The 24,873-nt window shown below is 38.8% G+C and overlaps 1 protein-coding gene across 10 annotated transcripts in view; it reads left to right on the top strand.

Annotated features, from left to right (window-relative positions):
* Positions 1–24,873, top strand: part of Stox2 (storkhead box 2) — a 215,355-nt gene that overhangs the window by 181,410 nt on the left and 9,072 nt on the right. For 4 of the 10 annotated variants that reach the window (XM_023564825.2, XM_063234680.1, XM_063234683.1 and 1 more), the window contains 2 exons: positions 11,574–11,726; positions 18,855–21,120. In XM_023564825.2, the coding sequence (XP_023420593.2) occupies positions 11,574–11,726; positions 18,855–21,120 (2,419 nt within the window). Of the gene's footprint in view, positions 1–670; positions 791–7,389; positions 7,486–11,573; positions 11,727–18,854; positions 21,125–21,347; positions 21,397–24,873 lie in introns of those variants that run through there. The other 6 variants (XM_063234686.1, XM_063234684.1, XM_063234685.1 and 3 more) reach the window with 4 other exon arrangements.

The raw sequence follows: 24,873 nt of genomic DNA, 5'->3' as shown, positions 1-24,873 counted from the left end.
TTGGTGCTAATATCTGTGAGGACACCTGCGCCCCCTGGACAGGGGGCTGTGCCCTGTGCAACCGTGCGTCTGGGCTGCATTCCCGCCCCAGAGTCTCTGCACTGCACAGACAAAGGAGCCTGCACAGATACACACAGGCTGTAGCTTTTCTTGGAGCGATGACTCATTTCAGCTCACAAAGGATTCTGGGCAGGGTAGTGAAAAGTCAGGTTGGCTGATCCATTCCTATGACTTCACTTTGCAGAGAAGAAGCAGAAGAGGAGTGACACTGCAGATTCCCGAGGCACTGCAGTGGGCTGTTGGCTCAGTGTGAGTGTCTGTGATATATAGAATAGGCAAGGAACAGGATTCCAGCTGTTCCATGCAAATAGGATAAAGGAATGGCAAAGACGATTCCTTTTTTTTCCTTCCTAAAAAATGTTACCAGCAAAATACATTCACAAAACCTTTTTAAGGTGGTTTTTGCCAGCTTTTGAACTGAATTTGTGCCAGTATCTCAAGCCCTGAATTATAAGAAGAGCTGAGAGTTCTGGAGCTCATTTTTTAAAAAGTAGATCTGCCAAGGTAAAGTACCATATTCCTCTTGTGTTCCCTGGGTTGTCCATAGCAAATCTGAAATGCTCATTTAGGATACTGTGACTTGAAAGTTTACTCTTTCTTCTTATTACAGATTCTAGGACGTCCGTTTCTGTTACTGGCTCCTTCTCGTGCTTGGATGCCACCCCCTAGCATGCACCAGGCGTTAGTGTCAAAGGTACCTGGGAGATGGAGCCAGTCCAGAACGGGTCAGGTAGGTTTCCCCTGCTTTTCTTTCAAGAATGGTTGTGTGCAAAGAAATATGGATCTACAACATCTGTGATGAGAGTGAGCTGTACTCTGAAAAGTGGTTTTGCTGTTACGTCTTCCTGAGGCCTCAATCCTGGGCGGTCCAAGTAGTTCACGGAGGCTGCCCACCTCATGCGACATCACCAGCGTGAGTCATCGTCTCATCAGAGCTGAAAAGTCACCAGCTGTAGGATTTGCAGATGGGAAATAATTAAACTGCCTCACATTTCCATCAGCTGTATATCTCTTTCATTCGCTTAAGGGAGAATTTCAGTAAATATTATTTGAAATTTTTATCTTGTCAATTAAAGTACAGTCCCTGATATTTTGCATGCTGCTTGGCCTGTGATTCTACATGCAATACACTAAAATCCAAAAAAGCCTGATGTATATGCTCAGGGACTGTTTCCAAGACCAACATCATACTGAGGCTGCTATGAACTGTTAGGAAGTAAGCATATTTCATTATAGTCCGTTGTAGGATTTTAATGATGACAGATCTGTTTTTATAACATTCATGGACTTTTCTCACACAAGCTTTTTAAAGAAAACAATTGTGAAGTTGTACAGGTTGGTCCTCAAAGGTACATTATATGCTGTATTTCCAGTATGAAACGTTGTACATTAAAAACCTGATCTTACCACCTCATCAAATACATAGTTTTAACATTGTTGTTTATTAAAGATCTTTTGAGAGTGTTTAATCCTTGATGTCATTTTTAGGCATAATTAATGAATTTTAAAGTAATGCAAACTCTATATTGGATAGGCCCCTTGAACATCATTTTTCTCTCTGTGGTCACAGCCATCTGTATAGCTCACCCTTTCCTTTCTTAATAGTCAAGGTTGTTTCTGTATACAGCATTCTGCATTTTTAGATTAATGTTGAGGATGCTGAGTTAATTTAAAAGGATATTTGGTCAGGAAAAATATAAACAGGATATTGACATAAAGCTGTATATATATATATATATATGCCCCATTGATTCTACTCATCCTTAAAAACCCTAGTCAAAAATTTCCTTCCCACATAAAGCTGTCCCAATGGGAGGGGATATTCCTTCCATCAGCATCAGTAGGAGGTCATTTCTTAGTCTTTGAAGCTTCCATTGTAGAATCAGTTTGCTAGTTAATTGTATATTTTCTTACTACAGCTCTTCAAAGGATGTTTTGAATACCAATGTGAATATTTCATTATTGATTTTATTTTTTTATACATTTTTATCTTGTTTTGCCACCTAAATTGTAAGCTTACTGAAGGCAAATGTCAAGATTTTTCTCTATAATTTACATCATCTAGCTATTCCTTTCATATGGTAACTGCTTAGTAAACAATTGAATAAGAAGTGGGGTATTTGACAAGCATTACTTTTTGTAGAGGCTTAGAACGGTTTCTTTTGTTAATTTTTATGGAACTGTGGAACATCATGTTGAGTGAAATAAGCCGGACAAAGACAAATACCACATATTCTCATTCATTTGTAGAAGCTTAACAAATAGTTCATAGAGGAAAAGAGTAGAATAGTGGATACTTGAGACTAGGAAGGGGAACAGGGAGGAGGGATGGAGAGAGATTAGATAATGGATACTAAAATAGAATTAGGAGGAATTAGTTCTGGCATTCTATAGCATCACGGAGTAACTATAATGTGAAGCAATATATGATATATTTCAAACTACCTGTAAGAGTCTGAAGTTTCCCAGCACATAGAAATGGTAAAAAAAATTTCAGCAGATAGATATGCTAATTACCTTGATTTGATCATTATGCCTTGTAAATCAGATTATCATATTGTGCCCTCAAATACGCACAAATAATATGTCCACTTGAAAAATTAAATTAAATTTGAAAAACAGTTTTTATAGGTTAGGATAATGCTAAGGTAAACCATAGGAATTATGCAAATTTCCTTAGGAAACTGATTGCTCTTACCTTGAGATGTAGTTATAACCAAGAATACTTGCACAGGTCCTGAAGGACTGACTGTTATTGTTACGCAAAGGACAAGGTCTACATTTTTAAAAAGGCTTCTCTTTAGAGCTTACTGAATTTCCTATTGATATAAATTCAAACACTATCAAAGAGTAACTGGTTAAACTTAGACTTGGGGAAGATATTTTTAATACTAGCAAATATTTATTAAATATTTTAGGTCTCAGAGACAGTGTAAGCATTCAACATATATTATGTAAATTCCCTCAATGTCTATCAGTGTGTACACATTGCAAAAGAAGTCGAGATTTAAAAAATTAATTCATTTGCCCAAATTTTATAACTAATGAAGACTAGAATTGGGCTCTGAATCTAATGTTTGATGAGAGGGTCCATAATCTTTACCACTGTCTTGTAATGTTAGATTTAGGAGAGAAAAATTACTTCACAATACATACAGTGAGTTGGAAGTTCTTTCTGTGTGTCTATGTTGACCTATGTATCTGTCATCTTCAAAATTCTAAGATAGTTCTTTGATAGCAACCTCCATGGTGGTTGGATGTGTGGCAGGGTGTTCACTTGTCAGGGAATCTGTAGAAGTCATTGAGTAAAATTTTGTTATACTTTGGGGAGTGTAGTTCACACGTGAATTGTATTTCAGTAGGCTTTGTTGTTCAATTGCAATTGTGTTTTACAGAAATCAGAGTAAAGTAGTACCTAAACTGATAAAGCAGAAAATACAAAGGTTGAGAAGCAGCAGTGGGGATTCTAACTTACAAGGCAAGGAAGAGAATGACCCTGAAGATGTTAAGCTGCTTTTATTAAACTGTAGTTGAGATATATCATCAGAAGAAATTGAGGCATCCCTAGTGTGAGGCTAAGTTCTACTATATTATAAAGTTGAAAGAGAAGTACATAATGGTTTACCATAGAAACTGCTTGAAGCACTTACTCTAAGGAGAAGAGAGACTCCTTATCATAGAACTTTTGTTAGCAAGGTGCCTTAGAGAATCTAAGAGATCTTAATAGTTGGTGTCATCTAGAACTGGTATTCTATTATGATTTTTATCCTAAGTGTAAATGGTTGAGGGTCTAGAGAGCAACATAACTGCTGGTATAGAAAATATCTTGGCAGATAACTGGGCCTTGCCTCATCTTGTCTTTAAGTATAGGACCCTTTTAGTCAACAAATCTCTGAGTGCTTGTATGTAAATAGTACTCTGCAGTTTTGTTCATGCAGACCACCCTTAGAGTATTTGTGGGTTATAGTATGAAGTGTTAGCAAAGGTTCGAGGCACTGAAGCATGTAATTGTTCTATGGCTCGTATTTCCACCCTAGTTTTTCAGTTGCAAACCTACTGGAAACAGCTCAGTGCTCTAAAAGCATTAGATGCTATAAGAGATGTCATCAGGGGGCATCTCTAAAGATGGTGAGGGGAGCTCCCCAGCCAGGAAGTTCTAGCCAGCAAGCATCACTCTCTGTTGATTGCTCTTCTCTACCGTTACTGATCTGTCTACCTCTTCCTGTTCCATGGCGATGTTTCATCAGTACTCAGATCTCAGGAGAAGAGTGATAGCTGCTATGACTAATGAGAGGCTGTACACTGCGAAGATGATAGGGTTGATTTGCTTTTTCACTTGGTTGAATCTCTACATTAGATCAGACTAATGAACAGCGAGATTTCTGAAACAGGGCTGTCAACATATTTTGGTGTGTGCCCTAAGTCTTTAGGATTATTCTTAACTTTCTTTAGAAATTTCTTAGTAGCTCATAGCTGGTGGACACCATTAATTTCAGTGATATTGAAGGAGTCTCCTAAATTAAAGGAGCCCCCTGAATTAAAATAATTTATTCAAATACTTTAGAAATTATACCTTCTTTAAGAAACCCATCAAGTATTGAAATAAGGCATCAAGGAACCTTAGAAAAGCAGCTATAACATTTCTCAATATTCTGAAATTCCTTTTTTATGTCGTTTTCTTCCATCAACTTTTGCAGCAAAGGCTCAGCTTTAAAGTTTCGAAATCAGTGGCATTTAAAACAAACCTATAGTAAACTGGTAACAGTGCCTTTTTCAATGTCAAGTTTTCTTTCAGATTTCAAATACAAACATTTGAAAGTGAAGTATAGTAATCTGGTTTCAAAGGAAGCATAGCAGCCTGTGAGCTAATGGGAGCCATATGCTCTGCCCTCTCTGGAGAGATGCTGTGGTCTTCAGGCGAGTGCATACGAAAGGAATATGTGTTTTCTTTTCAGAATAGCTTTTTTAAAAATGACGCAGTAGACCTTCGGTTAAAAGAACCAAACAGCATTGATATATAAAATTAAGACTAACACTTTGAATTAAATTGTAAAACACAAGATTTGTCTGAGACTGCGTAGGGGAAGTTGTTCACTTAAATATAATGTCAGAGAGTAAATGATTTCCCTAAGCCTGGGGCCCTTTAGGATAAGACCTGGCAAGTTCATAGTTCTGAGTAGGTTGCTGAAAGAAATAAAATTGTGTTGTCTTAGTGGCCTCTGCGCATTTTATAGGCATGTATGACTTTGTATGAGGAGTCATAGTATCTGCTACGTGAATAATTTTACTGGCATCCATAATTTTAACTTTGTGTTAATTTTGGCAGAACAAAGCTGAGTAAGACTTTGAATTAGAAATAGTAAATTATGAAGCCTTTATTATGAGGAGAAAAAATAATAGCCAATAGTTAGCCATTTCCTTAAAATTAAAACCTACTTTTTCACATCAGATGAGTGCTAAAATAGTTTTCCCAACATACGCGTAATGTATAATGATTTTCTGCCAAAATTCTCCTGCATTGATAATGAAGCTTAGATTTTTGGAGCATAAAGAAGTCTGAAATAATCTAATCCAAAGCATCATTTTATAGGAGAAAAACAGACAGATGGGTGAATATATTTTGTTTTGAGAGACAAGGTTCTTATCAAAATATCTCCTGAATACTTTCTTATGTTGAAAATTTTTCACTTATAATAAGTATAGTTGTGGTAGTTTGGGTACATGAATTTCATAGGGGCCAGAGATAATTCTTCAGCCCAAGGTGTAGATTAAATTAACATTCACAGTAGAAAAAAGAGATACTTAAAAAAAATAGGAAAACAGGGTAACTGGTTACTAAATGCAGGTTTAGAGAAGAAAACTCATATTCAAAGAAAGCTGAAATACAATATTTATTGTATTTGGCTTGCTGTTAAGGTTATTTGTTATGATGCAGTTCACTTGGAAAAATTCTGGCTTTCCTTATCTTACACAGTTATATGAAGATGGGTACTTCATGACAGCATTAAGAATGTATATATTTACTTTTTTTCAATTTTTTTTTATTTTAAAGAGAATAAAACCTAAAAAATAAACCAGAATAAAGCCATTCAGAACAGTAAAAGTGGTGCAGAAATTCAAAACAGGATAATAGGAAATGGTTACCATAGTATATGTTATTATTTTCAAAATAGCTGTCCATAACATCAGACATAGTAAAATAAAGCAAAACAAAGTAGAATAAAACCAGTCAAAACAGAACATTGAATAAAACAAAACAATAAATCAGAACAGAGCAAAGCAATGAGAACAACATTGAATTTCAAAAACAAGACATTTTTTTCCTTTTTTTTTCTTTTTTAACTAGGGATTGAACTCACGACCTTGCACTTGCCAGGCAGGCACTTGTTCTTCTGCACTAAATCCTCAGCCCTACAGGAGTTATTTTAAGTAAATCTTGTTTTGGAAAGATATGAGTATCATGTCGTGGGGGATGAATATAAGTTGTCATGAATGTCCCAATTTAAGAGCCATGCTGTCCTGCCTTGTATGTGAAGGTTAGGAGTACAAAGAACCTGAGTTAATGACTGAAAAGGATAAAATTACATCCACAGAAACAGGGCTTCATTACAATCTAGTTTTTCCCCACAAATAGAAACAAGATAGGAACAGTTTTGGACCTTGAGTGCCTAACATCCAGATATTTCTTAAAAGGATAAATTATGTGAACAAGAAGTGTTTTGAAAATAATTCCAAATAGTCACTGGCTAAAAGTCCGCATGGAAGAGAGAGGGATTTAAATAGTAAAACTCTGTGTTTGGGGTCACGCTGTGCTGAAGTGGAAGTGACAGGCTTCAGGCAGCCAGCGAGGCTGAGGAGGCTGCACCTGCCTGTTACGCCGTGCCCTGCCCCTCAGTTGGTGAGTGATGGGAGTGGCCATCAGCTCATTGGCATGGTTACACAGCGATTTTCTAAACATCCCAAGCGCCCTGTAGTCATTGACAGTAAGGGCTAATCTTCTGTCTACAAAGATCTGGTCTGCACGTTTTTCTGCCCCTCACCACCAGCCTTCTTCAGCTGGGTCCAGCACACCCCGAGCTCCTGCAGGCTCTGTATACGCTTCCTGGTCTGCGAGGTTCCTGCTTTCCCCTCCTATGGTCTAGGGGACCCATTTTCCACTCCTCTCATTATCTGTCCCTCTACTTTATTTTTCTCCTCATGCTGATCGGCTGACAGAGTGCTTTGCATGAAGGCAGTGTCCAAATTTTCACTGACCTGCTTTAAATGTTAAATGTCCTTAAAATGGAAGTTCACTTGTAATTTTTTATCTTTTCACATTTTATTTAACAGAAATTTGTTAAATGCTTAACTCTGTCCAAGACACTGTGCTTGCTATTATTGAATGATCCTAGATTTGACCAATGTCTTCTGAAGATTGCTTAAATGGTAAGAAAATAAAATTGAAATGAAACCGATTCCTTTTTTTTTAATACACTAGGACAGAAAGGTAGCAGTTTAGAGAGAATTCATTAGCCTACATCTACCTGAGGGTTTATAGTTGAACTGTCTAATGAATATGTTTAGAACTAATTTTTATAATAGACAAATCCAAACTATAAGTTAGACAAGTAAGTTACAATTCATAATTTATGGAAAATATGGTAGTTTCTATAAGTTATATAGATATGGTAATCAATAATATTTTAGAATTATTTATATTTTCTTCTTTGAAGATGTAAATGTGGTGAAAGAATTTTCTAGTAGCATATTTTAAGAATGACTAGTTGACTAAGTAAGCATGTTGAGATAAGACCCACAGAAAACTTTGGTAAACCTGGATTATGTGTTACATTATGTTGAGAGATATTTATGATTCCATTAATATAGTTCTTAGTTCAGTAGTAAGTGCTATGTTTTCAGGGGACTACTGTTGATAAAATTAATCAGAGGATGTCTTTAATTGAATCATTAAGTGTATTTGGTCTCTGTTTACTTGCTTTACAGTTTTAGTCCAAAAAGTGAGATCATAAAACTCTAAAATACCCCGAGAAATTCATTGTATTATAATGTTATAGATGGGTATTCATTTCTTCAACAGACATGGAGTGTACTGGATGTATTCTGAAAACTCTGCATTATTTTAGGTACCAAGAGTATGGAGTTCGTGCCTCCTTCTGTCATAGATTTTATGTTCTAGTAGATGAGAGAGACAGTAAACCAGGAAACACACAGAGAGTGAAGACAGGGACCTTGAGTTATGTTGGAACAGCACCAGACTGAGAGGTCAGGGTGGGGCTCCCCGGGGACATGATCTTTCACTTGAGAACCAAAGTATGAGAAAGAACTTGCTCTAAAATGGTCCAATCAAGGAGGACCCCAGTCCAAGAGCACAAAAAGTACAAAAGTCCTGTCTGAGTTCATAAGAAACCTGGCATGTTCACAAGTCAGAGGAGGCTGTGAGTGTGGAATAGGAAAGGAGCTGGTGGGCAGGGGAGCCTCAGAGGCAGGTGGACAGGTCCAGACATTGCAGACCCCTGTGGGCTGGTGCAGACTCGAACTAAGCAGCCACTGTAGAGTGGTGTGCAGAGAAGTGTTTTCTATTTTTCTAAGAGGGATCTTGACTGCTCTGTAGGGAATGGGGTCTCAGGAGCAGGGAGAAAGACTGAGTGTCGTCAGATCATTAAAATGGTGAAAGATGATGGAAACTTGCCATGGAGTTGGGTGGGGAGACAGGAGTGGATGAGATAGCACTGGACTTGGAGTTGAAGGAACAGATCCAGGAGGATTTGAATATAGAGCAGACAGAATTGCTGTGGATAAGAAGATAGCAGAGAAACTAAGCAGTTCATTTCATCTGAAAACATAAAGCATGACTTAAGGCAGTTTGTTTTGCTAATAGTCATTTTTTTTTTAGAGAAAGGATTCCTCTTGTAGCCTATAAAAAAATCAGGAAATTGTTGGACCTGCAGTTTTTAAATCATATTTTCATATTTTTAGTTGTCTGTGAAGTTCTTAGCTATGATGTGTAAATTTCAGAAGGTGTTAACTTTCCCAATGATAACATAAATCAAAAGGTCCTGGAACCTGCTTTGAATTCCCCCTTTGACAAGCTGGCCCCCATCCTTCTTTTCATCTGACTTTTAAAATCATCACAGGTGACTTTGAGTCCCCATGGCTAACATTAACTGAGTGACTCAGCAGAAGGCCGGCCTCGGTACCCCTAGTCCCCTACTGTAGAGGTGCAGGGAGTTAACCTTTACTGAGGGGCTGTGGCTGTGCTGCGTGCGGGGCTTCCCATGGGAGGACAGAGTTGAACAGCTGTGGCTCCTGGTCCCCACCTCTGCTGCAGCTGAATGTCAGCGTTCGTTCATTACACGTTGGTTTTGAGAATAGGATTTGGTTTCAATAAAGAGTACACCAGTTTTTTTTTTAAGTTTAAATATACACTGTTCAAGACTGTGGCAAACTAGTCCAGATGGCTTCTTTTATACTTATGTCTCATGGACCCTCCAAATTGGTGGATTCTAAGTTAGATCAATTCCTAATTTCAGTGGATTTTTAATAATCTTGGGCCTACTCCTTTTCTGAATTTGGGTAATTTCTCTTCCTTCTAACCACTGGGGCGATGTCTTACTCCTTTCACATCCATATCATCCATCTCGCAGAGACTAGAGCCACAGTAGGGCTAGTGGACCCTCATGTGGTACAGTGGAAAAGGAGTGTAGAACTCTGCTGGGCTTGGAGAGAGGATTGCGGCCTCTGCTTGGACACTGGATTCTTTTTGCTTTCTGTGATATACCTGCTAGAATATCCCCACATCTGATGATCTCCAGCCCTGTTGCCTGATTGTATCCATCACATCTCTACCCTTTTTAGTCCATCAAAGCCAGATTCAAGTTCCTTTCTGGAAGCTCTCTATACTCACCTGCAAACTAGGGCCTGTGGCTAGTCATAACTTTCAACTGCCCCCACAGTGTGGATGCTGGTCCATTCCAGAGTACCCACACCTCTGCTGGGGAGAATGCTTCTTAATGCCACAGGCTGACCTGAGACTTAGCTATGTGACCTGAATCATCATAGCTTTTTACAAGAGAAATTTTGCTTAAGAAACAAAAAAGAGTGAGATCATGTAAGTTCATGTAGGGAATAAGATTAGGATTTCGGTGTTACTTTGTTGACAGAGTTCATCTTCTTTCTGTGGGACATCTTTTCAAGTAATATATAAAAATAAGTATAACCCCCAGGTATAAAACAGGTGATCCTCAGCTCCCAGCTTCTCCCTGTGCTGGGATCACCTTGACAGCAGAAATCGCCTGGAAATTCTAGGGAAAGATGCCTTGACAATTTCTGCACAATGGTGGAAAGATTTCAGAAGCAGACATAGTATTTGCACTGCAGGTTGACACTTCCTCAAGACTCACATCTGTCACCCTTTCGATGCTGGTCTTCAACCTCTCCTTTCTCCATTGTCTCTTTCAGTGGGCAAATTGTGTACAGGCAGCCACAGTCTCCTAATACACTGTAATCTGCCCTCTTCTGATCCCTCATCCATGTGGCCACCACAGTCATCTTCCTGAAATTCATATCCGCCTTCCTCATTCCTTAAATTCCTCCCACGGTTTACCATTCCTCATAGGATGAAGGTCTTGGGTATTCAACTCTGTCCCTAGATACTTGTGTTCCTTATCTGCTACTCCCTGGAAAACACCTCCTGGTCGATCTTACTCCTGATGTCTCCCCCACCTCCCAGCCACCAGGCACTCCTACTCCTTAATACAGGATTCAGACTGTGCAGCCTTGGAAAAGCTTACAATGCTCAGCTTTTGAGCCCCACCACGTCCCTGGGTGATGATGGGACACCACTCCAGACACTGCGTCCCAAGCTTACTGTTCAGTTTTCTCTTGTGCACCTGTTCCACTGTGCGGTGACCTGTGATCAACTTGTCTGCCTCCATCACTTAAACAGAAACTCTTTGAGGGCAGAAGTGTTCACAGGAGGGGAGCTTACTCACTTTCTGTCTACAGTTCTCAGTCCCCTGGCAGATGCCTGACACATAACATGCTCCACTTTTAAATGAATGAATCATCAAGTTACCACAGATGCATTTGTTGAGATGTGAATGGCAGTTGTTAAATAAATCAACTCTGAATTCATAAAAACAAATCATTTTTCAGAGCTTCATTGTTGCAGGACTTTCAGTACATTATTTAAATGAGTCCTCAGGTTCAAAGGGAAGTTTTATTTGTCAGGACAGTAGCGGCATCCACTGTGCTGAAATCTTTTCATCTGAGTGGGATTGGCTGTGGCTATCACCAGTTTCAGTGTTCAGAATTAATTGTATTCATAATGCAAGGAATAGGAGACTGTCAGGAGGGGGCATGTGTGTGCAAAGATGTGTGTGTGTGTGTGTGTGTGTGTGTGTGTGTGTGTGTGTGAGAGAGAGAGAGAGAGAGAGAGAGAGAGAGAGAGAGAGAGAGGGAGAGAGACAAATGACTGGGAGTTTTAATGAACTGCTGACTTTGTCTCTCTGCAGGTGATGTATCACCAATCAGTATGTCTCCCATCAGTCAGTCTCAGTTCATTCCACTCGGGGAAATCCTTTGCTTGGCCATCTCGGCAATGAACTCAGCCAGAAAACCTGTCACCCAAGAAGCACTGATGGAACACCTGACAACGTGTTTCCCAGGTAATGACAAAAGAATGAGATACCTTCCACAGGCAGGTGTGCTGTGTGACTCCAGAACTTCCAATGGACTGTTCTTCCCAAAGTGTTTTTTTCCCCCATGTCCCTTTTTCCCATTGCACCTAGGGCTTTCACACTGAGCTACATCCCCAGAACCCCTCACCCTACCTGTTTCTTATTTTAGAACAAAGTCTTCCTAACTTGCTTGTACTAGGCTCAAATGTGTGCTTCTCCACACTCACCCTCTCAGAGTGCCAGAGTTACGGGCAAGTGCCACCATGCCTGGCATTCTTCACCAAAACTGACCAGAAACTTTTCTTTTGTTCTTAAAAACCAAAGCACTTGTGTTACATTGAAAATAATTTCACTGCTTGAAGTGCAGTACTTTTTTAATTGACACTGAGCCAAAGAGGGAATTGGGCAGAAATCCCCAGGATTTGATTCAACTTTTGCAGTCCAGCCTTCCTCAAACGCATGAAAATGGGGCTAGTCAGAAACAACTAACTGAAAACTTTAGTCCATAGGGATAAAACTACAGGAAAAAAAAGTTTCAAAGATAGCACATTTTGCATGTTCGTGTCATGGTTTAAAGAGCTTTAAGAACATATTATTTGATCAATTAAAGATAAATACATTTCTGTTTTTCTTTTAAAACATAAAAGGAAGATACCAGTCCAGCTGTCTTTGGTGAAGGGAGGGCCCTTCTTCTTGCCTTATACTTTGGATATCAAACCTTTTTGGTTTGATACTTTCAATTGTAGACAAATCCAGAGTTCTACCAGAAAACCATAGGGTTGACCTGAAGTAACAAATATGCATATTCCATCACTTTCACATTATATTCATGGTCATCATGAATTTGAGTTTTGAATTCAGGCTTAAAGGAAAAAGATAAGCTTTACATTGAAAGGGCTGAAATTTGCCTCACTTTTTTTCATACCTTTTAATCCTTTTAATTTTATATAGTTTCATAAGAGATCATTTTTTTTTTTTTTAGAATTATTGCCTACCACCCACTCTGGGGCTATAAAATAAAGAATGGAAAGAATGCAGAGTCAATACGTGACAGTAAGATGCTTGTCACTGGGAAGCAGCTGATAACAATATTGCTAAAATGGAATGCTTTGTTGAGAAGTTCATATATCATTTATACTTAAAAGCATAACTGTTTTGCTAGCTTTTATGCAAGTGACCTTGATCTTAGAGGAACGGAGAAGACCTAACTGGAGTTTTGTCATGTGTGTGGCACTGATGACTGTTGACCAGCCCCAGAAGTTTGCAAGGAAACTGCACAAACTTGCGTCTAGGGCAGGGGTTTATCAGCTGTGACCTCGTGTAGCCAGCAGTTGTCTTTGTAAACAGAGTTTTTTGTTTTTTTAAACATGTCCATGCCTGCATGTATTCTCTTTGGCTCTTTGTGCTACACTGGCAGAGTTGGGTATTTGCAATAGATGCAGTATGCTTCACAAAGCCTAAACTACTCACTGTCTTCACAGAAAAATCTTCTGACCCCTGATCTAAGGCACAGTAGTAGTTATGTAAAATTTTGGTTAGCAGTAGCTCCAGGTGTTAAATTAGTGTTTTATACAAAATGAGATTTGTTTCTAGTCCGCTTTCCTTTTAAAAAATTCACTAGTCTGAGATGCCTTCCTGCTTATCTCCTTCTTTTTGTTTCCTTTAATTATTTTCATTTTTGAGCACGTAAGCTATATCAGAACAAAAGCACTCTTGAAAACTTAGCGCTTTCAATTCTATTTGAAAAATGTATTTTCAGCAATAGTGATAAAACTCTGAAGGGGTTTAAATATCATATTTGTATATTTTAAAAGGTAAGAGTATTTACATTTTTAACATCTATTTGAAAATAAAGTTTTGGACTCTAAATATTGAAATGTTTAAATTCTCATTTTATGTGTACTCTATAAATAAAACATAGTATAAAGTTGTCTCCAGCTTGTTTTTGAGCTCCCTATTTTAACAAGAATTTTCAGTGAAAAGCCTTCTAGTAAAAATGTTTCATATGCTAAAACAAACCTTATTATTACCTTGTGTAGGTTGAATTTTTTTCACACTAACTCAGTGGCTTTTATGTATATTTCCAGCACAGAATCAAGAATATTTTTTAAAAGGTTTAAAAAGAATAAGTACTTACTTCTCCTATTTCTAAAGAACTATTAATTCATTCACCTAGAATGAATGAACTTTTACACCAGGCTAATTCTTGTTATGTTGTTGTCTTGGGAGGAAGGCTGGTCTTAGGGAAATAGAGTTAGGGCCCTAAGTCTGAGTGTAGAGTGTAAATTGACTTTAGAATTTTCTGGAGATACTTAACATGACTGTACCATGTTCTATCTCTATTTCATCTTACGTATTTTCCTTCATCTACTGTTCTTCACAAACAAGAAAAATAGTCTGCAGAAGCCCACTAAACGTGTTTACTCTACAGCTGGGTGCAGTGGTATAATCTTGTACCCCCAGCTACTTGGAAGGCTGAGACAGAAGGGTTATTTGAGTCCAGGAAGTACTGGCAATGTAGTGACCATGTCCCCCAAATCAAAACAAGCCATTTCCAGGCTAAAATGTTTAACATACAGAATGTGTGCATGTGCTGTCTGTTTTCACAGTTAATCAGATCTGAGCAATTAAAACAGTGTGCAGGTCTAAGGAACATCACATTGCCATGCAGTGTTTTTAAATTTCTGTTTTTACTTTGGAAAATGGAAAGGTATGAAAAAAGTGAGGCAAATTTCAGCCCTTTCTATGTAAAGCTTATCTTTTTCCTTTAAGCCTGAATTCAAAACTCGAATTCATGATGACCATGAATATAATGTGAAAGTGATGGAATGTGCATATTTGTTACTTCAGGTCAACCCTACAGTTTTCTGGTAAAACTCTGGATTTGTCTACAATTGAAAGTATCAGTCACTGTACCAGGGCTTAATAATAAAATAGTAACCATAAATGTCAGCAATTTCTCATTAGGTCTGAAAACTCAAAGATACGGGAAGCAGGTTCTTTTTTTTCAAAATAAACATTATTTGATTGGTATTCTTGAAAATCAAAGACTTTATAAAAAGCAGAGATGGAAATTCTGTGTGGAAGTTCTTATCTCTTCATTTGGGAACAACTAAATGAACTGGTTCCTTTTTTTTCTTTAAGGAACTGATTCTTAATGGTAAGTAAATATAACTGCACTGTGGTCATAATTCTATACAGTTTAATGAGTTTTTGTAAGATTGTGGAAAGCCTACAGTTAGTAAATTATATAATATACTTTAATTTTTGCTTTAAAGTCATGGCTATTCATATGAATTAAACCTCACCTTTTCATTAGGAACTACCATGGCAAATTATATGCTCTTGAATTCTTACAATATTCAGGATATAGTCAGTTTACACCTGTATTTATTAATCTTTTTTTTTTTTTGTACTGGGGATAGAACTCATGACCCCCATGCTTCCCAGGCATGCACTTGTGCTGCTGAGTTTAATCCCTGGCTCTAGATTTGTTAATCTTTTTTTTTTTTTTTTTTTTTTTTTTTTTTTATCGGTACCGGGGACTGAACTCACGACCGCCTGCTTGCAAGGCAGGTGCTTATGCCACTGAGCTAAATCCCCAGCCCTTAGATTTATTAATCTTAATTGCTACCTAACATCTGCATAATCTATGAAACTATAATGTAGGAAGTATATCCTCATCTCTGAAGTTCTTATCGATGTGAATGGTGTCTTCTGTTATTCACCAGAAGGCTCTGACTGTTAGTGGACTATCAGAGCTCATTTAAGTTGCTTTTCTTATGTGTAGCCATTTTTTGTTTTGTGATGGTGCCTAAGAATGGCACATGTAGGGCTTAGGTTATATCAATATAAAGTCAAAATACGTGTACATTTCTATATTATATAGAAAGCCTCTCAAAATTAGAAAAAATTATTATACCAACCTTAAAATTACCTGTGCAAGAATGTATATTTATCAACAGTAAGCATTAGATTTAAGAAAACTAGACAACTCAAAAGTTAAATAATTATGATAAAGAATCCATTAACCATGAGCAGTATTTTTCTGCCTTGCTCAGTGTGCAGAAGTTGGTAACACAAATGGGTATGTATGCCATGTCATCTTCTTGGAGCCTCTGTCCTTGAGAATCCAGGCCATTTCTAATCCCTTTATGTCCCACTTTTGTAGTTTTGAGAGAACTGGGGGAACTTTAAACTTTCCAGCTCACCCAGCTGTTTTGGGTTGCTGCTTAGAGTTTTCAGGAGGTAATCTGGATTTCCTTGGGTCTTTGGCTGTATGGGTTACTTTCCTCTCATTGCTGAGACAAAATACACAACTCCCAAAATGAAAGAAGGAAAGGTTTATTTAGCTCACGGTTTATGGAGGTTTCAGTCCATAATCAGCTGGCTCCAAGGCAGGGTGGCATGACACAGGGGCAACAGGTTAAGGGGGCAGAAGACAGCAAAAGCAAGAGCAAAAAAGAGAACAAGCCTCTCTCTCTCTCCCTTACATTGTATGCAGGCAATCCATCCTAGGGTGGGTCCTTTACGCCTACACCATCTCTGTGTCCTCCTCTTGCACAGGCTCAGATGTTTAAAAAGTAAGACCTGTGCTGAGTTCCTTAAGTTTCTAGACTTTTCAAGTTGACACAATGTATCAACCATTATATCAGCCAAAATTGACAGTACTAATAGTGTTTAATGACCACTAACTTTCTGTGAGGCACTGTTCCACTTGCATGGAACTCATTTAAATTCTTAATGTCCCTGTGAAAGTAGGTGCCATTGTTATCCATATTTTGATGTCAGGAAGCAGTGGTTTAGAGAAATTAAGTTGCTGGCTGCATTACTTTGCTAGGACTGCTATTCCAAATTACAGGCTACTTAACAGAAATTTACCATCTTACACTTCTAAAGATCAGAAGTCCCAAATCAAAATGTCACAAAGGCTGGTTGGGTTCTTCCAAAGGCTACAAGGAGAGAATCTATTTTAAGTATCTCTCCTTGGCTGTATTTCTTCACACTGTCTTCTCTCTATGAACATTTCTGTATGTAAATTGACATTAGTCATACTGGGTTAGGACTTTCCTAATAAACTCATTTTAACTTGACTGCAAGATCTGGTTTTCAAATCAAGTGATCTCAGGAGGGGATCTTGAGGGGTTTGGATTTTGGCATGTGAATTTTGGGGACAGGGCTTAGCTTTCCGTTACTTTAACAAATACCTGAGATAATCAAGTTACAAAGAGAAAGAGTTTACTTCGGCTCACAGTTTTAGGGGTTTCAACCCATTCTATTCATTACTTTTAGCCTGTGGCAAGATAGCACATCATGATGGGGGCACATAGTGGGACAAAAACACTTGCCTAATGGACAGAGAGTGAGAATGAGAGTGCAAGAGTGAAAGAGGAGAGAAAGAGAGAAGGAGAAATGGGGGAAAAATAGTCTCCTTCAGGGGTATACTCCTAATGGGTATACTCCTAAAAATACCCTCCACCTTTAAAAGTTTCATCATCTCCCAAAAGTCTCAAGATGGGAATTAATCCTTTAACACATAGATATTTGGGGAGCATCCCAAACAAAATTATAATGGGAAAATATAGAGAAGGTGTGTGATTCAACCAGAAGCACCATCAGTGATAAAACTGGGTTTTTAACCCAGCAGTCTGACTCCAGAACTCAGACTTTGGTCTTTATCTTAAATTTCTTTAATCAGATTGGGCTGATTCATATGAAATTACCTTTTTTTTAAATTGTTTTTTGTGGCTTAGATACGGTTGAATATTAGAAGTCTTTGTGATTTGACCTTATTTCAAATTTTGTCATTCAGATCAACTTTACAAAGTATAAAAGAACGTAGATACCTAATAAGCAAGGTAAATGGGCTATAGCCTAGAAAATTTATTGTTCTCACTGTTTTGTATTATTCTGATTTATTATTTTGTTTTACTAAATGTTCTGTTTGGTTTTATTCTGTTTTGTTTTATTTGATTTTACTATGACTGATGCTATGGGCAAGTATTGTGAAAATAACAGTATATATTATGATAGCCATTGTTGATTCCCTATTATCTCGTTTTGAAGTTCTGTACCACTTGCACTGTTTTTGTTTTGATTGGCTTTATTCCATTTTGGCAGATTTCATTCTCTTAAAAATAAAAAAAGAATATACTCAACTGTCTTTTAGAGTAGAGAAGACATAAACATGCACCCAAAGTCCCTTGAAAACAGAACCAGTCATTATACAAAGAAATGTCTGTGAAATATATACATATTCTAGCAAACACAGGAGTTTTCTTTTTCTATTGTGTATCTATGTGTATCTGTTAGCACTAATTCCTTATAAACTAGGAAAACCACCTCCGTTTGCTACACCAGAACAGAAAATGCTCTTTCCTGATTTTAACTGGTACCTTCGTGAGTTTCAAGATTGAAGGTGATAATGGTTTCAAACTTAGAAAGTACACCATAGATGGTGGTCAAACATATTTGCCCTTTTATATACAGTAATTTAGAAAATTAAGTAATGAACTATTGAGAAAACCAAGCCATATAGAGGAGTTCCAATATGGTAGATTCTACATATATTAGATTTGTTTTCATTGTCCAGATCCTTTTTTTAACCTTCCAAGTTGCTCTTGTTGAAAGTCTTTTCTGTAATTTCATATCATATTATGTCCATGTCTTTATTTTTGTCTTATGTAAAAATAGTTTCACAATTCAGTTTAGTAAAGATGTATAACAAGATAGCAGTCTTCACTAAATTCCATCTTTCTTCTAGGCAAGAGCTTACTCTGCTGAGCTAAATCCCCAGCCTCCATCTCTCTTCCAAAATATTTTTTAGACAGTACTGGAAATTTGAACTCAGGCCTTCATGAGTGCTAGGCAAGAACTCTACCCCTGAGCTATACCCCTGGTCACTTTCAGTTTTTATATTTTCTCATTCTATAGATAATCACATTTATAGAAGTTACGATAATGCTAAGATTCACAGTAAACAAATACCTTTGTGTGGATTCTGCTTCTATGTCATGAGATGGACTTTGCAGCTTGGCAGTAGTAACAGGATTCCAAACACAGGAATCAGCAGCACGCTCCTGCTACATTCTCACAAGTGTTTCTTTTTGCTTTTAGGTGTTCCAACCCCAAGCCAAGAAATCTTGCGGCACACGCTGAACACTCTGGTACGAGAAAGGAAAATCTATCCGACTCCAGATGGCTATTTCATTGTGACCCCACAGACTTACTTCATAACTCCTTCCCTCATAAGAACTAACAGTAAATGGTACCATTTGGACGAGAGGATACCTGACAGGTCTCAGTGTACCTCTCCACAACCTGGAACCATAACGCCCTCTGCCTCAGGCTGTGTCAGGGAAAGGACATTGCCCAGAAACCACTGCGACTCTTGCCACTGCTGCCGAGAAGACGTGCACAGCATGCATGCATCGACTCTGCAGAGGAAACCCGCCAAGGACTGCAAAGACCCTTACTGTCCTCCTTCACTCTGCCAGGTGCCACCCACTGAAAAGAGCAAAAGTACTGTAAATTTTTCTTATAAGACAGAAACTCTCTCAAAACCTAAAGATAGTGAAAAGCAGTCCAAAAAATTTGGGCTCAAGTTATTCCGGCTAAGTTTTAAGAAAGACAAGACCAAACAACTAGCCAATTTTTCTGCCCAGTTTCCTCCTGAGGAGTGGCCCCTGCGAGACGAGGACACACCAACAACCATCCCTCGGGAAGTGGAGATGGAAATCATTCGGCGTATTAACCCTGACTTGACTGTAGAAAATGTCATGAGGCACACAGCACTGATGAAGAAACTTGAAGAAGAAAAAGCACATAGGAGTAAAGCAGGATCCTCTGCTCACCATAGCGGAAGAAGTAAAAAGAGTAGGACTCATCGGAAGTCCCATGGGAAGTCTCGGTCACACAGCAAGACAAGAGTGTCTAAAGGAGACCCTTCAGATGGCTCACATCTGGAGATCCCTGGTGAAAGAGAGTATGATTTTTGTGACCCTCTGACCAGGGCACCCAGAGAGGGCTGCTTCATCATTGAACACAAAGGAGATAACTTCATCATGCACAGCAACACAAATGTGATTGAATCCCATTTCCCCATGACCCCAGAATGGGATGTGTCTGGCGAATTGGCCAAAAGGAGAACTGAGATGCCTTTTCCAGAACCTTCCAGGGGAAGCTCCCACTCAAAAGTACACCGAAGCCACAGCCATACCCAGGACCGAAGGTCCAGGAATGAGCGATCCAACAAAGCCAAGGAGAGATCGAGATCCATGGATAACTCTAAAGGCCCCCTGGGTGCTTCTTCTCTAGGCACACCTGAAGACCTGGCTGAAGGCTGTAGCCAGGACGACCAGACCCCCAGCCAGTCCTACATTGATGACAGTACTTTAAGACCTGCACAGGCTGTTGGGCATCAGCGGGCTCACATTTCGTCCACAAGCTATAAAGAGGTATGTATTCCAGAAGTAGTCGGTAGTGGCAAGGAACCTTCCAGTGCTTGTGGCCTTTTGGACCCAGGCAAACCCCCTGAGAGTTTGCCCTCGTATGGTGAACTAAACTCTTGCCAAGCAAAAACAGCCACAGATGACTACTTCCAGTGCAACACCTCTAGTGAGACAGTGCTCACGGCACCATCACCTCTAGGGAAAAATAAGGAGGATCATGACACACTGACCCTGGTGGAAGGGGTAAAAAAGTTGTCTCCATCTGATAGGCAGCCCCCCCATTCCTCCAGAGAGACTGTTGGGCACAAGGAAGAATCCCCAAAAGGACCAGGTGTGGGCCCCACCACTTCAGGCGGAGTGGCTGAAGGGATTGCCAATGGACGCCTGGTCCAGCACCACGGCGCTGAGCCCAGCAGCCTGGATAAGAGGAAAGAGATATTCAGCAAAGACACACTATTCAAACCTCTTCACAGCACCTTGTCTGTAAACAGCTATCACAAATCGAGCCTGTCCCTCCTCAAATCTCACCCGAAGACACCTGCTGACACAATGTCAGGCCGATGCGAGAAACTGGAACCTTCCCTGGGGACCTCGGCAGCACAAGCCATGTCTGCCTCCCAGCGTCAGCAGGAGTCAGGAGGGAACCAGGAGGCTTCTTTTGACTATTACAATGTCTCCGATGATGATGACTCGGAGGAAGGGGCAAACAAAAACACAGAGGAGGAGAAAAATAGAGATGATGTAGGCACCATGCAGTGGCTGCTTGAGAGGGAGAAGGAAAGAGACTTGCAAAGGAAGTTTGAAAAGAACCTCACCCTCCTTGCCCCCAAAGAAACTGACAGCAGCAGCAACCAGAGAGCCACCCATTCAGCCCGGCTGGACAGCATGGACAGCAGCAGCATCACTGTGGACAGTGGATTCAACTCCCCACGGTAGGGAGAGGTGTCTTTCTGCGCGCGGGTGCACACACACACTCGCACCCACACTCACGTGTGCACACGTGTGCACACACACGTACTCATACACATACCTATCAGGGCTGGGGACTCTATGCAGATAATTCAAAAAGCTTCTCATCTCACAGTCTCAGTTTTGTGAATAAGGGCCCAGGGTTGTTTGAATTGTATTGTTAATAGCCTGTTTCTGACTTCTTTTTCAGGAATTGAAAAAAAATGTTTCTGCAGCTGTAGAATCACCAATCTGGACTGGTGGGTTGGCTCCTTCCCTCAAACTTGCATCAGTTCAGACTAAAAAGACCAACACTTCCTAGTTCTTTTACATTTTTATTTGTATTGCCACCGTGCTGAGACAAGAGATTTTTAAAGTCCTTCAGAATTAGTAACTTTTTAAACAGAGTGAGTAGTCAGTGGGAGACGAGGGATGGGCATATAGATTGATACCAGCATATGGTTCTCTAGGGACGGTGTAGCAGCCAGTTTCAAAACCTTGAGGAGCTAGGAGCTTGCTACCATTTTAATCTCTCCTTTGTGTACCTGCCCCACTTGCTCATACACCTTTCTCCATCACCCACAACCCTGGCCTCAGGGAAGTAGAAACTTTTTCCTCTCATAGAAAGCTAGTCCTGTGCTTTGTTAGATCAAAATAGATGCCAGAGTTTCTTTCTCCTTCTGTAGTACTGAGATAGCCATTTAGGTGGTGTCATCACAGATAGTTGTTCCTTTCTGTAGGGGTTGGTAATTCAGCAGCTGATGACTACTGAGAGGATATAATGGCTAATGGGCCCAAAGCACTGAAGTTGTTCAGGGATTACAAAAGCAAAGCAAATGCAGAGTCTCAGAAACTTCTTTGTTTCTCCTTAACTCTTTCTTCTCCTTAAAGGGCAGCTTGGGTCTTAAACTTCCTTCTAAATTCTACTCCAGATTGGTGACTCTGAGATGCAGAAATACTACTGAGAGATTGACATTTCTCACCAGCAGTGATTCTCAAGATTTAACCATACTAATAATTTCAACAAGTAGGATAATGTGCTTCATATATTTATTTTGTAATTATTAAGATTTAAATTTGTTGTGATCATTTCACCATATCTCTGGATAATTTGGTGACAGAACATCCCAAGTCAGAATTGAGTCATTAATCTGTCCTATATCATGCTTTTATTATTTCATAATAATAATTCTTGATGATGGTGCTGATGAGTACTTGGTCATGTAGCCTTTTTTCCAAGTCTCAGGAGTCCCAAATCTCTTTGACCTGTCCCTTGAGGAACTCCAAGAGACCTCAGGGAGCCATGACATGCAATTGAAAAACCACTGGTCTGTTTAATAACCTTTTAAAGAAATTGTTCGTTAAATAATTTTTATTTCTAATCAAGTCTTACTTTTTTTTTCCAATTTATTTTCTCTATTCTTTTTTACCACTTTTCCTGTTCTACGCTTTTTTCCTCTTGACCTCCTAATACTAGATAGCATAATTAAAGGTCTATAGTTTATGATAAAATTTCAGAACCATCTTTTATAGAATATGTGACTCATTTGCCTGTATCTTTATATTCCATTGTTTCTTATTATATAGACTCTACTGCCTAATGCTTGTCAGACAGTTATTTCTAATCCTTCATGTCCCTCTCCTGGCTTCCAAACTTCCACAAGGTAGAAGCTGCAAAACTCTATTGAGTGTTCCTAAAGTGATGCTGGGACTAGTTAAGTGACTTCTACCTCAAAAGCTACTACTGCATAATATTGAAAGTATTTGTTTGCATTTGAATAAGTGGAAATGTTCACGAAATAGTTGAACCAGCATCTCCACATATTATCTCAAAACTTGGAATATGGAGTATAGAATGTATGACTGGAATTATTTCTTGAATTAAGTTATCTTTATTTTTAAGGTAATATACTTAAATGATCTTTATTGGAGAAGGTAAACTTTGTTCTAGGGACATAGATTTCATAATTTGCCATATCTGTCTACAATTCAAGGTAGAGTTTTTTCCTCCAGAATATGTAAATGATGCATAAATTTTATGCAGTTAGAGAACTTAAAAATAATTACTGATTTTATTGCTATCATATTTAACATCTTTTGGTTAGAGGCTAGATGGCAAACATTTTGGTGTATACCTCAATTAAGTAAGTTGTGTTTTGGGTTAGGGATGTGGCTTAGTGGTAGAGTTTTTGCCTTGCATGCACAAGGTCCTAGGTTCAAGCCAAGCACTACAGTAAAACAACAACAAAAAAAGCAACTTGCCTTTCTAATGCTTGAAGATTCATAAAACAAAATATTTTGACTCAGACTTTTCAGAATGAGTAGTATTTTTAGCTAAATGACATTACCATGCTGGTACCTTTCCACTGCTCTGAGACTTGGGAATCTTAAGTGGGCCATTTATTTGGATCTTACAGTAAAATAATTCACTAAGCAATTAAGACTCAACCAAAAAAGATGATTGAAACCCAAAGGTTTCAGTGCTGACCCAGATGTTCTGTTCAATAGCATTTCCAAAATTCTTTAGTCTTGTTTGTTTAAAAATAGAGAATACTAAAAACGTTAAAGAGGAGAACTTTGAACTATACTTAAAGATCTCATAAGAAAATCGAAAAGTCTTGATATGAAAAGCATGCTATTCCAAATCTAAGGCCAAAACTGGTTAAGCAACACAATATGAAAATCAGAGACTATAGGCAGCCAGTACAACCTGTGTACATGCGATGCAAGCCTGGGGCCCGGAGAGAGCATGCAGGCAGAAAGATGTACAGGAGAGCTGCCTGGTTCAGGTCCCCTGCCTGGAAAACCCTGTAATCAGAGTTGTATTCCATTAACACTCATTCAGAAAAATTAAACTTCAGGAATATTTTTACTGAATTAAATTTTGGGAATATTTAAAAATCCTTCTTCATTAACCTTTTCATCCACATGTTCAGAACCTCCAGTATGTCACTGATTGTGTTCATTATTACAACAGAAATGAAGTATTCTTCAAAGAAATTGGAATACTGTATGAATTTATCTGTATTAATGTATTAGAAATGGTCAAAGATGCTCAAAGTCATCACACAGCAGACACAACTGCCAACTTAGATGCTCTGTTGCCACGATATATGCACATAATACCTGGGAACCTGCCGAGCATACAGCATGTATTCAACGAATGTAAAGCCTGTTTCTCAAAAGCCAGTTTAAGATTATACCATTTGGACCTTAAAAATGCCCTTTCCCGTACAAAAGATGTCATTACTAATGTGTAGTTTTCCAAGCCAACCCCTGCTGGCTGTTTCAGTATGCTAGATGTATAACAGGAATAATTTACATTTTTCTAGCATTTTATCATACAAATTCTTTGTTGATTTGTACTTCTTCATGGTCACCCTGTAAGGAGGGTAAATCACATCATTACACTCCCCATTGCAGATGTGAGGAAGTCAAATAGTGTAAACAATCACTGTCATGATTGAGAATGACACTGATGGAATATGTTGTGAAGTCTTTGGGATCCCGAATGTCCGTGGCCCTTTTCCTATCCTGACCTTCCCCCTGCCTCAGTTGTAGCTTTCACAGGCTACTAAAGAATTTTCTTGGGGAAAGTGTCAGGCAGCTAAGTAGGTGAGTCTGGCACTTTCTGTCCCATTAGTAATGACATTTTGAAATATTGTTTAGGTTTACTCAGACTTAGCAAAAGCCTAAAGAAAGGGCTTGACTTATCTCTATAAATTTATTCAAGTTCT

The sequence above is a fragment of the Cavia porcellus genome, unplaced genomic scaffold, assembly GCF_034190915.1.
Source record: "Cavia porcellus strain 051 isolate PalLab524CR breed Dunkin Hartley unplaced genomic scaffold, mCavPor4.1 scaffold_24, whole genome shotgun sequence".
NCBI classification, from domain to species: Eukaryota; Metazoa; Chordata; class Mammalia; order Rodentia; family Caviidae; genus Cavia; species Cavia porcellus.
The sequence above is the reverse complement of the archived record's forward strand: the minus strand, read 5'-3'. Positions and strand labels throughout refer to the sequence as shown.